Consider the following 21,035-nt stretch of genomic DNA (forward strand, 5'->3'; position numbering starts at 1 on the left):
AAAATCATGAGAGGAATAGGGCGGGTAGATGCATTGGGTCTCTTGCACAGAGTAGGGGAATCAAGGACCAGAGGACATTGGTTTAAGGTGAAGGGGAAAATATTTAATAGGCATCTGAGGCATACCGTCATAAAACAACTTGATATTTCCTTACTTTTAGTTAAGTTGAGAGAAACAGGCTCTTTGGCCCACCGCGCCTACCAGCAGTCCCGTACTCTAGCACTATCCTGCACACTACTGACAATTTAAAGTTTTACTGAAGCCTAGTGTAGATGGGACATGTTGGTTGGTGTGGACAAGTTGGGCTGAAGGAACTGTCTCCACGCTGTATAACTCTGTGACACTATGGCTCCAATTAACCTACAAACCTGTACATCTTTGGAATGTGGGAGGAAACCGGAGCACCCAGAGAAAACCCACGCGGTCACAGGGAGAACATACAAACTCTGTACAATCAACAACCGTCAGAGCTGTCAATTTGTTCTTGTTTGGTTTCCACTGTCATCCTTATAATCTATCATTTCATAAACAGAGTGTAACAATATGCCTTCAGTAGAACAATAGGAAATATGTTATTTTTCTCCTCGACGTGTACCATAAAGCTTCTAGAAACATAGAAATTAGGTGCAGGGGTAGGCCATTCGGCCCTTCGAGCCTGCACCGCCATTCAATATGATCATGGCTGATCATCCAACTCAGTATCCTGTACCTGCCTTCTCTCCATACCCCCTGATCCCTTTAGCCACAAGGGCCACATCTAACTCCCTCTTAAATATAGCCATTGAACTGGCCTCAACTACCTTCCTTTGTAATCTGAAATTGTAGTGGTCCGTGCTGGAGTGCGTTTATCTTAGTCTTCATTGAGTTTAACTTTTAGTTTTAGCTTTAGAAATACAGCGCAGAAACAGGCCCTTCAGCCCACCGAGTCCACGCCGACCAGCGATCCCTGCACACTAGCACTATCCTACACACATTGGGGACAATTTATTTACCAAAGCCAATTAACCTACAAGCCTGTACATGTTTGGAGTGAGGGAGGAAATCGGAGCACCCAGGAAAAGCCCACACGCTCATGAGGTGAACGTACAAACTCTGTACAACCAACACCCGTAGTCAGGATCGAACCTAGATCTCTAGTGCTGCAAGGAAGCAACTCTACTGCTGCGCCGCCGTGCCACCCCATATGCTGGAAAAACTCGGTTGGAGTCTTCCTTCGCTCCTAGATGCTGCTGCACCCGCTGCACCCGCTAGATGCTGCTGCACCCGCTGCACCCGCTAGATGCTGCTGCACCCGCTGCACCCGCTAGATGCTGCTGCACCCGCTGCACCCGCTAGATGCTGCTGCACCCGCTAGATGCTGCTGCACCCGCTGCACCCGCTAGATGCTGCTGCACCCACATGGATAGGCGACGTTTCGGGTCAGGACCCTCCTTCAGACTGGAACCCGAAACGTCACCTATCCATGTTCTCCAGGGATGCTACCTGCCCCGCCGAGTTACTCCAGCATGTTGTATCTGTCTTCACTTATTACCCACCTTCCCCACAGCCAACAATGGACCATTGTGGGCTCCACCTTTCCTTGATCATCGTTGGTTTTAGCATGTCTTTCATTCATTTGTTCTATGCGCTGCCTACATCTCTCGTTTCCCTCTCCCCTGACTCTCAGACTGAAGAAGGGTCTCAGGGAGAAACGTCACTTGTTCCTTCTCTCCAGAGATCCAGCTGCCTGACCCGCTGAGTTGCTCCAGCTTTTTTGTGTCTGCCTCCAGTATGGACAGTTGGCCAGATACCCGCATTTTAAATTTCATGCATGCCTTGTATCTGTGGAATTTTCACATCAGCTTCTTCAGGCCTTGTCAGCTCCCTGCGGATCTGTAAACCATCCCGTGACACTTCAGACTGACAGGTATACCTTCAATCCAGAGATGCTGCCTGTCCCGCTGAGTTACTCCAGCATTATGTGCCCATCTTCGGAGTAAGCCAGCATCTGCAGACTTTGCCCCCTACCAAAGTACCGCACACCAACCACCAACCTGGACAGAGCCACTGTCGTGCCGCTGCCGATCGGAACGCCTGTTGATGTTTAGTTGAGAGTAGTGTTAAACTTGTTCATGATATATGTATTTTTATTTCTATTTATTTTTTACTGCACACTGAATGGACACTGGTTTGAGTAACGTTTTTCTGTTTCCTCTGGGTATGTGAGTACTCAGGAAAATAACAATAAAGATATACAATACAATACAATACAATACAAAACCTGCATGTCTTTGGAGTGTGGGAGGAAACGGGAGCAGTCGGAGAAAACCCACGCAGGTCACGGGGAGAAGGTACAAACACTGCACAGACAGCACCTGTGGTCAGGATTCAACCCGGGTCTCTGGCGCTGTGAGGCAACAACTCTACTGCTCTGCCACAGTGCCACCCTTTTTTTTGATATGACTAAATGTTAAAGTTTGTTTGGTTAAGTTTCTCTAAAGCACATTGGGTTGTTTTCCTACAGCAGGAATGCTACAAGTGTAGGTGATGCGAATGATTGTTATCGAAAGCCTGGTGTGGAATAACTGGCTATTTCTTTAAAAAAAAAACAAAGCCTTCAAATTGTGAAAGTGAAATAATAAAACCAAAATTCGCTGGAAACACTCAGCAGATCAGGGAGCATCCATGGAGAGAGTTCATGTTCATCCATGTTCTCGGGGTATCTAAATCTAAATTTTATTAGTTATTTATGTTATGACATCGGATGGAAGCTGCAGACCAAATCTCGTTGCGCTTATGTGCAATGACAATAAAAGATATTATTATTATTATTATTATTATTATTAGATTCAGAGTTGTGTTAAATTATGCCATCCACATGTATTGCATGCGACATATGTCATACATTGGGCGGCACGGTGGCGCAGCGGTGGAGTTGCTGTCTTACAGCGCCTTGAGATCCGGGTTCGATCCAGACTACGGGTGCTGTCTGTACGGAGTTTTTACCTTTCTCCCTTTGACCACGTGGGTTTTCTCCAGGTGCTCCAGTCTCCACCCACTTTCCAAAGATGAGCGGGTTTGGAGGTTCATCGGCTTCTGTAAAATGTCCCCAGTGTGCAGGATAGAACTAGTGTGAACGGGAAGGAAGGAACTGCAGATGCTGGTTTTCACCCAAGATAGACACAACATGCTGGAGTAGCTCAGCGGGACAGGCGGCATCTCTAGAGAGATGGAATGGGTGACGTTTCAGGTCGAGACCCTTCTTCAGGCTCCTCAGATCCCTTCTCTCCAGGGACGCTGCCTGTCCCGCTGAGTTACTCCAGCATTTTGTGTAATTGTACACTACAATTTCAGAAGCTTTACGGTACAAACACATTTCCTAGTTTTACCACTGAAGGCAGTTTCTATTTATGAAATTATAGATTAAGAGGATAACAGTGGAAATCAAACAAGAACAAATTGATAGCTGTGATGGAAATATTCTACATCTATAATATTTTACAGCCGGAAGCTTTGTTCCATGGTCACTAATTCCAGTCTTTTTGCCAGGCGTTTGTTCGAAACCAAAGGACCCTTTGAGATGTTCTTTCAGCCACGAGTCGATGCCATCACATACTTTCATTTTTATACAAATACACAACTCCGCCACAAAAAAACCGTGCTGTGAAAAATCTCGTACACGCCTTCGGGGGGGTGACGTCTTTTTTTTTTTTCCGATGGATTTGTGGCTGGCCGCCATTGCTCCGTCCCTCCAGGCCCGGGCGATCATCCAAACCGCTACTTACCAATATGATGCTCCATTCCACTTACTCATCCCCTGCCCTTGTTGACCGACATTGGCCTTCATGAGTCAGAGCATTGTAGACGTTGGGAGGTCATGCTGCAGTTGTATAAGATATTGGTCAGGCCGCATTTAGAGTATCGTATTCAGTTCAGGTCACCGTGTTTTCAGAAAAAGGTTGTCAAGCTGAAAAGGGTACAGAGAAGATTTACGAGGGTGTTGCCAGGACTAGAGAGTCTGAGCTGCAGGGAGAGGTTGAGTAGGCTGGGTCTCTATTCCTTGGAGCGCAGGAGGATGAGGGGTGATCTTTTAGAAGTGTATAAAATCATGAGAGGAATAGGGCGGGTAGATGCATAGGGTCTCATGCACAGAGTAGGGGAATCAAGGACCAGAGGACATTGGTTTAAGGTGAAGGGGAAAAGATTTAATAGGCATCTGAGGCATACCGTCATAAAACAACTTGATATTTCCTTACTTTTAGTTAAGTTTAGAGAAACAGGCTCTTTGGCCCACCGCACCTACCAGCAGTCCCGTACTCTAGCACAATCCTGCACACTACTGACAATTTAAAGTTTTACTGAAGCCTAGTGTAGATGGGACATGTTGGTTGGTGTGGACAAGTTGGGCCGAAGGAACTGTCTCCACGCTGTATAACTCTGTGACACTATGGCTCCAATTAACCTACAAACCTGTACATCTTTGGAATGTGGGAGGAAACCGGAGCACCCAGAGAAAACCCACGCGGTCACAGGGAGAACATACAAACTCTGTACAACCAACAACCGTCAGAGCTGTCAATTTGTTCTTGTTTGGTTTCCACTGTCATCCTTATAATCTATCATTTCATAAACAGAGTGTAACAATATGCCTTCAGTAGAACAATAGGAAATATGTTATTTTTCTCCTCAACGTGTACCATAAAGCTTCTAGAAACATAGAAATTAGGTGCAGGAGTAGGCCATTCGGCCCTTCGAGCCTGCACCGCCATTCAATATGATCATGGCTGATCATCCAACTCAGTATCCTGTACCTGCCTTCTCTCCATACCCCCTGATCCCTTTAACCACAAGGGCCACATCTAACTCCCTCTTAAATATAGCCATTGAACTGGCCTCAACTACCTTCCTTTGTAATCTGAAATTGTAGTGGTCCGTGCTGGAGTGCGTTTATCTTAGTCTTCATTGAGTTTAACTTTTAGTTTTAGCTTTAGAAATACAGCGCAGAAACAGGCCCTTCAGCCCACCGAGTCCACGCCGACCAGCGATCCCTGCACACTAGCACTATCCTACACACATTGGGGACAATTTATTTACCAAAGCCAATTAACCTACAAGCCTGTACATGTTTGGAGTGAGGGAGGAAATCGGAGCACCCAGGAAAAGCCCACACGCTCATGAGGTGAACGTACAAACTCTGTACAACCAACACCCGTAGTCAGGATCGAACCTGGGTCTCTAGTGCTGCAAGGAAGCAACTCTACTGCTGCGCCGCCGTGCCACCCCATATCCTGGAAAAACTCGGTTGGAGTCTTCCTTCGCTCCTAGATGCTGCTGCACCCGCTGCACCCGCTAGATGCTGCTGCACCCGCTGCACCCGCTAGATGCTGCTGCACCAGCTGCACCCGCTAGATGCTGCTGCACCCACATGGATAGGCGACGTTTCGGGTCAGGACCCTCCTTCAGACTGGAACCCGAAACGTCACCTATCCATGTTCTCCAGGGATGCTACCTGCCCCGCAGAGTTACTCCAGCATGTTGTATCTGTCTTCACTTATTACCCACCTTCCCCACAGCCAACAATGGACCATTGTGGGCTCCACCTTTCCTTGATCATCGTTGGTTTTAGCATGTCTTTCATTCGTTTGTTCTATGCGCTGCCTACATCTCTCGTTTCCCTCTCCCCTGACTCTCAGACTGAAGAAGGGTCTCAGGGAGAAACGTCACTTGTTCCTTCTCTCCAGAGATCCAGCTGCCTGACCCGCTGAGTTGCTCCAGCTTTTTTGTGTCTGCCTCCAGCATGGACAGTTGGCCGGATACCCGCATTTTAAATTTCATGCATGCCTTGTATCTGTGGAATTTTCACATCAGCTTCTTCAGGCCTTGTCAGCTCCCTGCGGATCTGTAAACCATCCCGTGACATTCACTCGCTGGTTTAATGTCCCTGGTGCTTTGTCTTGTATTTATAGATCAAATAACATCACAGAATCCGATTCTTTTAGGTCGGAAAGAACTGCAGATGCTGGTTTAAATCGAAGATTCCCCCCCCCCCCCCCGTTCCCCCTTTGTTCCCCCCCCCCCCCCCCCACGCCGGGTTCCCCTTTGTTCTTGGCGACCCCCCCCCCCCAATTCCCACTTTGTTCTCTGTGGCCCACCACACCCCTATGCTGTGTCCCCTATTGTTCTCAGCGGCCCCCTCACGCCGTGTCCCACCTTTGCCCTTGCCGGGCCCACCGGGCTGGTCCTCTGTCGTGGGTCCGCAGCGGGCCGGATTTAGATAGGGCTGTGGTGAAGAAGTGAATTGCACTGATTATATCCACGCTCTTCACAGGAGACTACTTTGGAGTTTTGATGGAAGCCAAGGTGCTGACATTTCCATTCAACGTTATGGAGAACCCTATGTACTGGGGCAGTACGCTAAACTACTTGGGCTGGGCTATCATGTAAGTATATAAATGTAAATCCGCAACGTATTCCCTCTGTTTCTTGCTTTCTGCTCCCCAGTCTATTTCATTTCTTACTTTTCTTCAGATCTGCCTTAAAATTACCTTGCGATAAGTCATGAATGCTGTTTTGACTGCTCCAAGCCGGTAGAGTTGCTGCTTTACAACGCTTGCAGCGCCAGAGACCTGGGTTCGCTCTCGACTATGAGTAGGCCATTCGGCCCTTCGAGCCAGCATCGCCATGTGATCATGGCTGATCATCCCCAATCAGTACCCTGTTCCTGCCTTCTCCCCATATCCCCTGACTGCTATCTTTAAGAGCCCTATTTAGCTCTCTCTTGAAAGTATCTAAAGAACCAGCCTCCACTGCCCTCTGAGGCAGAGAATTCCATACACTCACAACTCTCTGTGAGAAAAAGTGTTTCCTCGTCTCCATTCTAAATGGCTTACCCCTTATTCTTAAACTGTGACCCCTGGTTCTGGACTCCCCTCTATGGTCAGTGTGGACTCGGTGGGCCGAAGGGCCTGATTCCGCACTGTATCTCTAAACTAAACTAAACTAATGTCCTTTGCCTATCAATTGGTTGGACTGAAGGACCTTTAGACTTTAGACTGTAGAGATGGCCTGTTCCCATGCTCTGTGGCACTTTGAAATGAAATATATTAGAATGACAGCTGACTGGTTAGCACGCAACAAAAGCTTTTCACTGCACCCCGGTGCACGAGACAATAAACTAAACTAAATGAATTGCATTGTGCAGTTGCACAGGTGACATAGAAAGCACTATTGAGAATTCATGTAAAGATGACTGTTGGATAGTCTGGAGTTGGGCTGAAGGGCCTGTTTTCATGTTCTCTGACTCTACAAAATGAAATATGTTAAAATTAGTGTAAAGTTGTCTGTTACTCAGTATAGACGGGCTGAAGGGCCTGTTCACATACTCTATAACTCTTTAAAATAAAAAATATATATAGAATTAGTAAATATGGCTGTCTGATATTCAGCAAAGACTTGGGCTGAATAAGATTTAAGGAGTAAGCGTAAGGAGTAAGATTTAAGAATAAGGAGTAAGCCAATTAAAACGGAGACGAGGAAACACTTTTTCTCACAGAGAGTTGTGAGTCTGTGGAATTCTCTGCCTCAGAGAGCGGTGGAGGCTGGTTCTCTGGATGCTTTCAAGAGAGAGCTATGTAGGGCTCTTAAAAATAGTGGAGTCAGGGGATATAGGGAGAAGGCAGGAACGGGGTACTGATTGGGGATGATCAGCCATGATCACATTGAATGGCGGTGCTGGCTCGAAGGGCCGAATGGCCTACTCCTGCACCTATTGTCTATTGTCTATTGTCTATTGAAGGGCTTATTCCCAAACTCTATCACTCGTTAAAATGAAATATGAAATTAGTGCAAAGACGGCTGTATGATGGTCTGAAGCTCTTAGACTGAAGGGCCTGTTTCCGTCCTCCATGACTATGAAATGAAAGATGATAGAATTGGTGTATAGATGGCTGTTTGTTGCTCTGATGGACTTCAACTGAAGGGCCTATTTCCATACAGTCTCTCACTACAGGGCAGCTCCTGGAAGCATTGTAGCTTCACCTAGTTCTCTCTAGCTGCATCAGAGATCAAAACAGCGCTTCAGAGGTCTGGTATTCTGCGAATATTGTGGCCTGTGCACTTGAGAATTTGTGTAGTCACTTGGCAACAAGATTGTCCATTTAAAAAATTATCAGAAAAATTAACAAACACCATCATAAAACCATAAGACAAGGGAGCAGAATCGGGCAATTCTGCCCATCGAGTCCACTCTGCCATTTCAATCATGGCTGATCTATCTTTCCCTCTCAAACCCCATTTATTCTCCTGCCTTCTCCCTATAACCTCTTGGTACGCTTCCTAATCAAGAACCATTCAATATCTAGAGCATGCACCACCACATTTTCCACACCAGCATATGTCAGGCCCCAACTGAAATTCCCACTGGTCAATATCCCTCACTGACACTGGCTACTGCCTTACAGCGACAGAGATCCCGGTTCAATCCCGACTACGGGTTATGTCTGTATGGAGTTTGCGCGTTCTCTCCGTGACCTGCATGAGTTTTCTCCAAGATCTTCGGTTTCTTCCCACACTCCCAAGTACGTGCAGGTTTGTAGGTTAATTGACTTGGTGTAAATGTAAAATTGTCCCTAGTGCGTGTAGGGTAGTGTTAATGTGTGGGGATCGCTGGTCGGCACGGACTCGATGGGCCAAAGGGCCTGTTGCCGCGCTGTATCTCTAAACTAAACTAACATGATCAATTGGATCTAAATTTGTTCTTAATGTCAAAGTAATGACCAGCCCGTACAACAGTTGCTTGTTTCAGTTGCTGAGGTTATTGAATCCTTGTACTCCACTACTATATATATCACTCTCAAAAATCACTACCATGAAGATTGAAGCAGAACCCTGTTAACTCACTGACACTGGTCTCTGTCACCTTTAAGTCAATAGAGTTGCAAATGATTGCAGTCCGTAGTTAAATCAGATTGATCCGATGTACGTGACTCTTTGTATGGTCGTTAAAAACAGAGTCATTGCAAAAAAGTAAATCTTGTTCAAATGGTCTGCCCAAAAACACACATTTAAAAGCAGAGATTTATATAATTTTTAAACTTTCACATTGCCGACTTGTAAAGCAAGATCATTCAGGGCAGGATATCAACCTGCCATTCTTCACATAGACAAGTAATGCCCCCGTCCCACTTAGGAAACCTGAACGGAAACCTCTGGAGACTTTGCGCCCCACGCAAGGTTTCCGTGCGGTTCCCGGAGGTTTTTGTCAGTCTCCCTACCTGCTTCCACTTCCGGCAACCACCTGCAACCTCCGGGAGCCGTACGGAAACCTTGGGAGGGGCGCAAAGTCTCCAGAGGTTTCCGTTCAGGTTTCCTAAGTGGGACAGGGGCATTACATACAAACTTGCCATCAAGTCTCAGATCCATTGACAAGTCTGCTGCTTCGCTGAACACCTTCACCTAGGCCTACCTGATCTACCGGTTGCTAAACACTTCCCCTCCCATTCCCACACTGACCTTTCTGTCCTGGGCCTCCTCCACTGTCAGAGTGAGGCCACATGCCAATTGGAGGAACAGCACCTCATATTTCACTTGGGCAACTTACAACCCAGCGGTATGAATTTGATTTCTCTAACCAAGTAACCCTTGCTTTCCCTCTCTCTCCGTCCCTCCCCCACCCGAGTTCTCTGACTAGTCTCACTCTGACTTGTATGCCTCGATGTCACCTTCCCCTCAGCCAACAATGAACCGTTCTACATGTCCTTGAGCATCGTCTGCTTTGATCTGTCGTTTTCACACCTTCCCCTTCCATATCTCGAGTCTCCCTCTCCCCTGACTCTCAGTCAGAAGTAGGGTCTCGACCCGAAGCGTCAGCCATTCCAGGAATGCCGCCTGTCCCACTGAGTTACTCCAGCATTTTGCGTCTATCTTTTAGAGTATAGGAGCTGGGAGGCCATGTTACAGTTGTATAAGACGTCGATGAGGCCACGTTTAGAGCATTTGGTGGAGAGGATCTAGACTCGAGAGTATTATGTTCAGTTTTGGTCACCCTGGCATGGGAAAGATGTTGTTAAGCTGGAAAGTGTGCAGCGAAGATTTACGAGGATGTTGCCAGGACTCGAGGGCCTGAGCTATAGGGAGCGGTTGAGCAGGCTAGGACTCTATCCCTTTGAGCAGAGGAGGATGAGGGATGATCTTCGAGAGCTGTAGAAAAATCTTGAGGGGGATAGATTGTGTAAAAGCACAGAGTCTTTCACCCAAAAATAAGGGAATCAAGACCTCGAGGACATAGGTTTAAGATGAGGGGGAAAAAGATTTAATGGGAACCTGAGGGGTAACTTTTTCACACAAAGGTTGGAGGGTGTATGGAACGAGCTGCCGGAGGAGATATTTGAAGCAGGTGCTATCACAATATTTAAGTAACATTTACACAGGCACATGGATAGGATGGGTTGGAGGGATTTGGGCCAAACGCAGGCAGGTGGGACATGTAGATGGGACATGTTGGCCAACATTGCACAGGCATCACCCAAGGTCAGCTTTGAACCCTGGTCTCTGGCGCTATGAGGCTGCCGGTCTACGGCCGTGCCACTGTGCCGCTCAGAGAAATACAGTATCATTCTGGAGCAAATACATAGAAGAAGCCAATTTGTTCCTCATTCTGTGAAGCTCCATCCCAAAGTCCCTCAAGGAACTTTGTGTTGGAAGGAACTGCAGATGCAGGTTTAAACCAAAGATAGACACAAAATGCTGGAGTAACTCAGCGGAACAGGCAGCATCTCTGGAGAGAAGGAATGGGTGACGTTCAGACTGAAACGTCGCCCATTTCTTCTCTCCAGAGATGCTGCCTGTCCCACAGCGGCGTAGCGGTAGAGTTGCTGCCTCACAGCACCAGAGACCCGAGTTCGATCCCGACCATGGATGCTGTCTTTAAGGAGTTTGTACGTTCTGCCCGTGACCTGCCTGGGTTTTCTCCGAGATCTTCGGTTTCCTCCCACACTCCAAAGACGTACGGGTATGTAGGTTAGTTGACTTGGTGTATGTGTAAATTGTTCCTAGTGTGTGTAGGATAGTGTTAGTGTGCGGGGATCGCTGGTCCTCAGGAATGAGTGGGTTAACATACGATGAGCGTTTGACAGCACTGGGTCTCTACTTGCTGGAGTTTAGAAGGATGAGGGGGCAACCTCATTGAAACTTGCCGAATAGCGATTGGCTTGGATAGAGTGGATGTGGAGAGGATGTATTCAGTCGTGGGAATGTCTAAGCCTCAGAATAAAAGGACGTTCCTTAAGAAAGGAGATGAGGAGGAATTTCTTTAGTCAGGGAGTGGAATTCATTGCCACAAATGACTGTGGAGGCCAAGTCAATGGACATTTGAAAGGCAGAGATTAACCGATTCTTGATTGATCAGGGGGTCAGGGTTGTGAGGAGAAGGCGGGAGAATGGTGTTGAGAGGGCAAGATAGATCAGACATGATTGAATGGCAGAGTAGACTTGATGGGTAGACTGGCCCAATTCTGCTCCTTATCATCTTATGTGCTGAAGTATTTTTGACACAGTGAAGGATTTATCCCAAATCAATGGTATTGTCATTTGGGTTGATCATTTGAGGCTGATTTTGTTGTGTTTTGTTCAGCATCTTTAGTGATTGTTCATTATTGTTCTAAACGTGATGTGCTTTGATGTCGAGTATGTGTGTCTCATTTTTTACTGGCTGCTTCACAGACAGTACTTCCAGTTCTCTGTGGAGTTAATGAAGTTGTAACTGAACGCAGACATATTATTCCACTCCTCGCCAGCGGAACAAGTGGTGATGAATTAGTGTTTTAATTCTCCTCATTATCTAGGATAATTGTCAATTTTAACCTGGTGCTGATGTGAAAAAAAAACACCAGTCTGCTCTCGAACTTTACAGTCTGTCCCATCCCCTCACCCTATTCTCCACTCACATAATGAAACATTGAGTACCAACCACCTAATAGACCACAGTGTTTTTGAGATGGAATTAGTTTCCTTGAACAGGTATTCTAAATGATTATCATACATTGAATATTCATGGGTAACGGTCTAAAACGGTCTTGAGATTAATATTTGAAAAGCAATCTGTTCGAAACAATCAGTTTTTGTGGTTTGGTTGCCATGCTGAGCCGGGTCATTGTTAGTTTAGTTTCGTCTAGAGATGCTGCACGGAAACAGGCCCTTCAGCCCATCGACTCCGTGCCGTCCCACGATTGCCACGTACATCCTACACACACTAGGGACAATGAACCTACAAACCTCTCCGTCTTCAAACATGTCCGAGACACTACATCTTGAAAATATTAGACTTGTCTTGGCAGAAAAACCAGATCATTCTCCCAAGACATGGACACCCTTCACCGAATTCTTACAAGGATAGTATGGTGCAGCACAACTTTGGATTTAAATCCAATTATGGCTTGGGTGAGGTGGGTGGGGGGGGATGAAAGGCAGGTATATCACCACTTGCTTCTCTCTTTTTCTTTTTGTTCTTCTTTTCTTTTTTTTCTTCTTTTCTTTCTTTCTTTTACCCATTCTTTGGCTCCACAACTAGGGGTCCTATCTTTGCACCTCTCACTTTTTCTCTCTCTCTTTCTTTCCCTTTTCTATTCCTCTATTTTTAAGTTAAAGAGTTTAAATTGAAGCTGTCCATTAACTGTATCATTTTATATGCCGATTGTGCTACTCCTGTACATTTGCTTCTAATAAATTAAAAATTAAAAAAAAAAAAAAAAAAAACCTCTACGTCTTTGGCCTGCAAGAGGAAACCGGAGCTCCCAGAGAAAACCCACGCAGGTCACGGAGAGAACGTACAAACTCCGTACAGGCAGCACCTGCAGACAGGGTCGAACCCGGGTTTCTTGCGCTGTAAAGGGCCTGTCCCACTTAGGCGATTTTTTTAGGCGTCTACAGGCGACTAGGCTGACGCCACATGGTTGCCGGGGTGTCGCCTGTATGGTCGTGAGTTGTCTCCTCAGTCGCGCCAAAGAGTCGTGGCATCTTTCTGGTCGCCGCTGGATTTTCAACATGTTCAAAGATTTTCGGAGAGAGTCAGTGACAATGACACCAATGAGCGTAGCTTGACTTCTCCTGACGTAGATGCTGTCGCAGTTGTCGTCAGGTTAACGTAGGTTGTCGACGGAGCTTGACTTCTCCTGACGTAGATGCTGTTGTAGTTGTCGTCAGGTTAACGTAGGTTGTCGACGGTGCTGACTTCGGGTTTTTTTTGTTGGTAAAGTAATGATTCTATTACAAATTTTATGTCGAAGGGGGGTCCACTCGCTGACTTTTCAGCGATCTGCTATGACTATGACAGTCGCCGGCAGTCGCCTAAAAATCGCCTAAGTGGAACAGGCCCTTGAGGCAGCAACTCTACCGCTGTGCCACCGTGTATCCCCTCCCCATATTTTGCAATTTCTGACTATAATTAATGTGTGATTGATCCTGACTCCTGGTACTGATAGTGTAGAGCTTGCTAATCTTCCCTGTGCCTACTTCAGCACCTTCAAGGTACAGTCAAAAGCTTTTTTGTTGTATGCGGTTCAGTCAACGAAAAGACTATATGTGATTACAATCAAGCCGTCCACAGTGTACAGGTGCTGGATAAAAGGAATAAGAAGATAAAGTCAAGTAAAGTCCGATTAAAGATAGTCCGAGGGTCTCCAATGAGGTAGAAGGTGGGTCAGGACAGCTCTCCAGTTGGTGATACGATGGTTCAGTTGCTTGAAAACAGCTGGGAAGAGTTGATACGTTCTCCCTGTGACCTGCGTGGGTTTTCTCCAGGTGCTCAGATTTCATCCCACATTCCACAGACGTACAGGTTTGTAGGTTAATCCGCTTTGGTAAAATTGTAAATTGGCCCTAGTGCGTGTAGGATAGTGTTCATGTGCGGGGATCGCTGGTCGGCGTGGACTCAGTGGGCTGAAGGGCCTGTTTCAATGCTGTATCCCTGAACTAAACTAAGCTAACCAATTTGCAAATCCTTCTTGCATTTTAGATTTTAAAACAGCAATATTTCTGAAACACAAATTGATCAAGCCGCAAGTGGCTAAAATAGTTTGTAAAAAATGGATGTTTCCTGTATAAGGGTTTATCGTGTAATATCCATTACTTTTACGGTGGCGCAGCGGTAGAGTTGCTGCCTTACAGCGAATGCAGCGCCGGAGACCCGGGTTCGATCCTGACTACGGGTGCTGTCTGTACGGAGTTTGCATGTTCTCCCCGTGACCTGCGTGGGTTTTCTCCGAGATCTTCGGTTTCCTCCCTGTTTCCGCGCTGTATCTCCAAACTAAACTACACGAAAAAGCTTGTCAAAAGTGAAAAGGCTGATGTTGTCTCATGAATTACTCTGTTTTAGTGGTGGATGGCTGAACTGTTTTTAGGAAACCGTTTTTATTGCCCACTTACTTTCAGAGAACGATTGGGATTTTGAAGGTGATGAATTCAGCATTCATATATTCCTTTTGATTAACGTTATCTTCCCTTGTGCCAATAAACAGGAATGCTAGTCCAACTGGACTGGTCCTTACTGCCTGGGTAGCAGCTGTGTACAAAGTGGCAATCCTGTTTGAAAGGTATGTATCGCAGCATCCACTTTAAATGAATCTTCATAGCTGTGCGCCGCATAAGCGACCATCTACAAATGTACAACTGAATGAAATATTCCTCTATAGGTAGACAAAAATGCTGGAGAAACTCAGCGGGTGAGGCAGCATCTATGGAGTGAAGGAAATAGGCAACGGTTCGGGTCAAAACCCTTCTTCTGGTTTCGACCCGAAACGTTGCCTATTTCCCTCGCTCCACAGATGCTGCCTCACCCGCTGAGTTTCTCCAGCATTTTTGTCTACCTTCGATTTCCCAGCATCTGCAGTTCCTTCTTAAACAAAATATTCCTCTAATTTTGCTTATTTGTCACGTGTACCGAGGTTACGGTGAAAATCTTTCTCGTTGCGTGCGATCCAGTCAGCGGAAAGACCGTACACGATTACAATCAGTGTTCAGATACAGGATAAAGGCAGCAGCTTTACCGCTACGCCTCCGTGGCCGCCCTTATTCCCCCCCCCCCCACTTCTCTATTGTGCGTGAGAGCACACAAGTGCCTGGAGATCCCACAATTTAAAAAGTTGTGAGTCTGGGGAATTCTCTGCCTCAGAGGGCGGTGGAGGTCGGTTCTCTGGATACTTTCAAGGAAGAGCTAGATAGGGCTCTTAAAGATAGTGGAGTCAGGGGATATGGGGAGAAGGCAGGAACGGGGTACTGATTGGGGATGATCAGCCATGATCACATTGAATGGCGGTGCTGGCTCGAATGGCCGAATGGCCTACTCCTGCACCTATTGTCTATTGTCTATTGTCTATCTTGTTGTCTTATCATTAGGACATTAATTATCACGGCTTTTACGTTGCAGAGTGTTGTTACCGGAAGATAGACACAAAGTACCGGAGGAACTCAAGGGGTCAGGCAGCATCTCTGGAGAGAAAGGATAGTTGGCGTTTCTTGTCAGGACCCTGAAGAAGGGATCCAGCCCAAATTGTCACCCATCTTTCTCCTCCAGAGTTGCTGCCTGACCCCTTGAGTTCCTCCAGCACTTTGTGTCTGTCTTTGGTGTAAACCACCATCTGCAGTTCTTTGTTTCGACATTTTGTTCAACAGAAGAGACAACGTATTAACTCTAGTTGGAGTTATTCAACATGACCACCTATCATCAACTATCCTACCCAATCTAACTGGCTCTTTTAGACATATCCAAAATGTGAACATTAAAAAATATAACAGGTCAAATTTAGAAAACTATATTTTTCCGGAGTGTTTTGGTTAGGTTTTACAGATAGACAATGGCTCACCCAAGTCTACACTGACCGTCGATTGCACTAGTTCACACTAGTTTAGTTTAGTTAAGAGATACAGAATGGTAACAGGCCCTTCGGCCCACCGAGTCCAAGCCGACCCCTATCACTATCCTGCACGCCAGGGACAATTTACAATCTTTACCGAATCCAATTAACCCACAAACCTGAACGTCTGTGGAGTGTGGGAAGGGAACCGGAGCTCACCCGGAAAAGACCTACGTGGTCACAGGGAGAACGGACAAACTCTGTGCAGACTGCACCCATAGTGAGGATCGAACTTGGGTCTCTGGCGCCGTAAGGCAGCAACTTTACCGCCACGCCACCGTGCCGCCCCTAATTCTACCTCTATGTTTCCCCACTTTTCCATTTCGTTGTCTCTTATGAGATAATGACAATAAATTGAATACAATTTCTCATCCGCACTCTACACACAAGGGGCAACTTATAAAGGTCAATTAAAATCTTTGGAATATGGAAGGAAGCTAGAGCACCCTGAGGAAACCCACATTTGAATTTGAATCCTTTATTTGTCATTCAGACCTTTCGGTCTGAACGAAATGCTGTTGCCTGCAGCCATACATGTAATAATAACAAAACACAATAAACACAAATTAACATCCACCACAGTGAGTTCACCAAACACCTCCTCACTGTGATGGAGGCAAAAGTCTTAGAGTTACTGTCTCTTCCCTCCTCTTCTCCCTCTGCGCCGAGGTGATACCCCACCGGGCGATGGCATCAGTCCCGCGGTTCAAGCTCCGCGGCCCGGGGGGTAGTCGAAGCTGCCCGCAGCTGTTGCAACGGGTGCTCCGGAAAACAGGCACCAGCCTGTGACCTGCGAGCTCCCGACATTGTCCTCCATTGGCCCGCGGCCGAGCCCCGGATCCAGGTCATGGGGAGAATGTGTAAACTCCACACAGACAGCACCCGAGGTCAGGATCGAACCCGGGTCTCTGGCGCTGTGAGGCAGCAGCTTTATTTTGTGACGGCACTCTGGGAATTAATCTTCTCGGAGTTCCCAAGTCGACCCTTGTTGTCAGAGTTGGCCCCTCGTTTTGTCTGAAAATATCCTCACAAGATTGAAAAATAGATTCTCCAGTGTCTGAGAGAGATCTATTTAAAGTTCACAGAGGGACCGTGATTCCTAAAATAACCACTGCTTTCAGCAGAAGGTGAGGGAAAAGCATTCTAAAGAAAATATTTCATCTTCTATATTCTATGATTATACATTGCTGCTCAGACGTGTCAAAGAAATGGAAAATTTAAAAATCTATGAATTCAAAACAAATTTTGGTGAAGGCATGAGATATCGTATTATATATGTGATGATTGTTTTTCCGAAGATAGACACAAAATGTTGGAGTAACTCAGCGAGGATAGGCAGTGTCTCTGGATAGAATGAATGGGTGACGTTTTGGATCGAGACCCTTCAGACTGAATCAGGAGAGGGAGATACCGATTTTTCACCTGTTCAATGAATTTTGCCTTTTTACTGCAAGGGATGCTACCATAAAACATAGGAGTAGAATTGGGCCATTCGGCCCATCGAGCCTGCTCCACCATTTGATCATGGCTGATCCATACCACGCACTATCTTAGTCATTTATATATGTATTTATAGTCATAGAGTGATACAGTGTGGAAACAGGCCCTTCGGCCCAACTTGCCCACACCGGCTACACTAGTCCCACCATCCCGCGTTTGGTACATATCCCTCCAAACCTGTCCCATCCATGTACCTATCCAACTGTTTCTTAAATGTTTTGATAGTCCCTGCCTCAACTACCTCCTCTGGCAGCTTGTTCCATACACCCACCACCCATTGTGTGAAAAAATTACCTCTCAGATTCCTATTACATAATTTCTCCTTCACCTTAAACCTATGTACTCTGGTCCTCGATTCATCCACTCTGGGCAAGAGACACTGTGAGTCTATTCCTCACATTATTTTATGCACCGCTGTAAGATCACCCCTCATCCTCCTGCATTCCAAGGAATTGAGTCCCAGCCTACTCAACCTCTCCCTACAGCTCAGTCCCTGTAGCCCTGGCAACATCCTCGTAAATCTTTTCTGAACCCATTCAAGCTTGACAACATCTTTCGGGCAGCATGGTGCCCAGAACTGAACACAATACTCTAAATACAGCCTCACCAAAGTCTTATACAACTGCAACATGACCTCCCAACTTCTCTACTCAATACTCTCACTGATGAAGGCCAATGTGCCAAAAGCATTTTTGACCACCCCATCTACCTGCAACTCCACCTTCAAGCCAGTGAGTCTGTGGAATTCTTTGCCACAGAAGGCTGTGGAGGCCGTCAGTGGATATTTTTAAGGCAGAGATAGATAGATAGATTCTTGATTCGTACAAGTGCCAGAGGTTATGGGGATGAGGCAGGAGAATGGGGTTGGGAGGGAGAGATAGATCAGCCATGATTGAATGGTGGAGTAAACTTGATGGGCCGAATGGCCTAATGCTACCATCGCATGATCTTATGACCATGCACCTGACCTCGTAGATGCATACCTATTAATATCTGGCCACGTTTAATATTTGGAGCTATAGAACAGTATTTTCAGTTATATGCCTTATTCTTATTGTTACTCTATTTGATCAGGATATATGAAACCCTTTTTCTTTCTTATAATGTCAGGCCATTCACAGAGGAAGTATATCGTCAAAAAGAAAAGAACATGAAGAGCAAGTGAATAATTGGGACACTTTGTCAAGTGGATGTTATCTTAAATAGGCGACGGACCGCTTGTTTTGATTCAGTTTGGAAATTCGCAGTGATTTTTCTGAATGTATTCTGGTATTGAGTAACTATTAATTATTTTTTATTAAAGCAGTACTTGGCAATTATGCCACTTGTCGTTAATTAAATTTCCACTGCCAGATGTGAAAATCATTTTTTTTAAATCCTTTTCTTCTCGTGATTCATTGTAATTTACGGAGAGATAGTAACGATGGCTTTTTCGTGTTGAGAATGAAAAAAAAAACACTGCTTCGTTCACCATGATGTGCAAAGATGGAATAAGCCACAGAGTGTTTGGTCTATTAACTCACAAACAGGTTATTAAACCAAAATTATCAAATCATGCCATTTGTATCCAATAAACCAATAACTTCAAAGTAGGTCATTTTGTATTGTTATGTCCGTGATAAATTTGTAAAAAAACATTCTTGTAATGCCAACCATGTTGTAATAATTTCTTCTGAATGTGGTGCTGTTTTCACACCGGGTAATATAATCTGTAAGAATTATTATTATTACTTTTTATTATAACGGTTTATTGGCAGCTGGGGAACTGCCACCCTTCAATAACACTGGATTTGCCGTTTTCGTGAATCATTCAACTAATGTTGCAGAGAATTGTAATGTGAATCCCGACTGGATGTAGTAAAATATAAAAAGATTAATTCGCTTAAACGCTGTTGTTTTCTTCAGTAGAATCCGACACCTTAGCAGACACTAGGCATCAAGGTGCGGAGAAGATTCACGAGGATGTAGCCAGGAGTGAGCTACAGGGAGAGGTTGAGCAGGCTCGGAGCGTGCACCTCTTTAACATCACCCCTCATCCTCCTATTCCTTGGTGCGCAGGAGGATGAGGGGCGATCTTATAGAGGTGCACAAAAACATGAGAGGAACACCTCAGGTAATTTCGAGATTCGAGAACCAGAGGACATAGGTTTAAGGTAAGGAGGGGGAGGGAAATATTTACTGGGAACCTGAAGGGTAACTTTTTTACACAAAGGGTGGTGGGTGTATGGAACGAGCTGCCGGAGGAGGTAGTTGCGACAGGCGCTATCACAATGTTTAAGAAACATTTAGACAGGTACATGGATAGGATGGATTCAAGGGATTTGGGCCAAATGCAGGCAGGTGGGACTAATGTAGATGGGAACGTTGGTCGGAATGGGCACATTGGCCTGAAGGGTTTGTTTCCACACTGTATCTTTATGAATCTATCACTTTGTTCAATAAAATCATCCATCTAGCATTTATGGATATGAAAGGTTGAGAGGGATATGAGCCGAACGTGGGCAGGTGGGGCTAGCGTAGGTGGGGCACTTTGGGTGGCATGGGCAAGTTGGGCCGAAGGGCCTGTTTCCACGCTGAGTGACTCCGTGATTCTACGACTCCATTATTAATCTTTTATTCGCAACCACTTGCATTCTTAATACTTAAATATTGCGCAGACATGCTCAGTGTAGAAGTATTTCAAAAACAAAAAGTGTTTAGATGGCAAAAGCAAATTGCAAAAAACGCCATTTTAAATTTAGAATAAACATTGCATTCCATAGATAAGTATGACATTACATTGTGTCACATGTCTTAGACACTTCAAAGGAAGTTTGTGCACTCAATTCTCTGTCCATTTCCTAGTCTTGATCTCAGATAGATTGAGAATAGGAAGATTAAAGTTGGGTTCAAACCACTTTGCAAAGAACTCCTTCTGATTTCTCCATGGATACATATGTTGGACCATGCTGGAGTGATATGAATGAGGATTTCTGATTTACAATACGATACGATAGAACTTTGTTTATCCCAGGAGGAGAATTGGTCTGCCAACAGTCCCAAAACACAACAAGATACATGAAGCAAGAAATTAAAATGACGAATGGAAAGTCCAGGATTTGGGATGTGCAAAGATGGGGGAGGGGAGTGGGGGAGGGGGAGAGGGAAGGGGAGTCAGTCTACCCTATGACAGAAGGAGGAGAAGTTGTACAGTTTTATAGCCACAGGGAAGAAGGATCTCTTGTGGCGTTCTGTGCTGCATCTTGGTGGAACCAGTCTGTGTCTGAGATGTATTTCAATACATCTCCTCTACTGAGGGCGGTTACGGTGGCACAGGGTAGAGGTGCAGCCTAATGCCCCTGTCCCACTTAGGAAACCTGAACGGAAACCTCTGGAGACTTTGCGCCCCACCCAAGGTTTCCGTGCGGTTCCCGGAGGTTTTTGTCAGTCTCCCTAATGGTCGAAGGTGGTTTCCGCTTCTTCTATGTTCCGGCGATTATTTCAAAACATTCAAAACCGGCCGCGACTAAAAATAGGTTGCCGTTTTAAAAACCGGTAATTTTTTTGTCAAAGCCGGTTGCGATGCTAGTTGAGGGTGGTTGCCGGAGGTTGCAGGTAGTGGAAGGTAAGACCTCCCTGGTGGAATGAAACTGGGCCAGAGACCCCGGTTCG

The 21,035-nt window shown here is 45.7% G+C and overlaps 1 protein-coding gene across 1 annotated transcript in view; it reads left to right on the forward strand.

Annotated features, from left to right (window-relative positions):
* Positions 1-19,261, forward strand: part of pemt (phosphatidylethanolamine N-methyltransferase) — an 89,899-nt gene extending 70,638 nt beyond the window's left edge. The window contains exons 5-7 of the mRNA XM_033041028.1: positions 6,308-6,419; positions 14,490-14,564; positions 18,495-19,261. Coding sequence (XP_032896919.1) covers positions 6,308-6,419; positions 14,490-14,564; positions 18,495-18,549 — 242 coding nt within the window. The 3' untranslated portion in view covers positions 18,550-19,261. The remainder of the gene's footprint in view (positions 1-6,307; positions 6,420-14,489; positions 14,565-18,494) is intronic.
* The last annotated feature ends 1,774 nt before the right edge of the window (positions 19,262-21,035 follow it).

The sequence above is a fragment of the Amblyraja radiata genome, chromosome 22 (genome assembly GCF_010909765.2).
Source record: "Amblyraja radiata isolate CabotCenter1 chromosome 22, sAmbRad1.1.pri, whole genome shotgun sequence".
In the NCBI taxonomy this organism is placed as follows: domain Eukaryota; kingdom Metazoa; phylum Chordata; class Chondrichthyes; order Rajiformes; family Rajidae; genus Amblyraja; species Amblyraja radiata.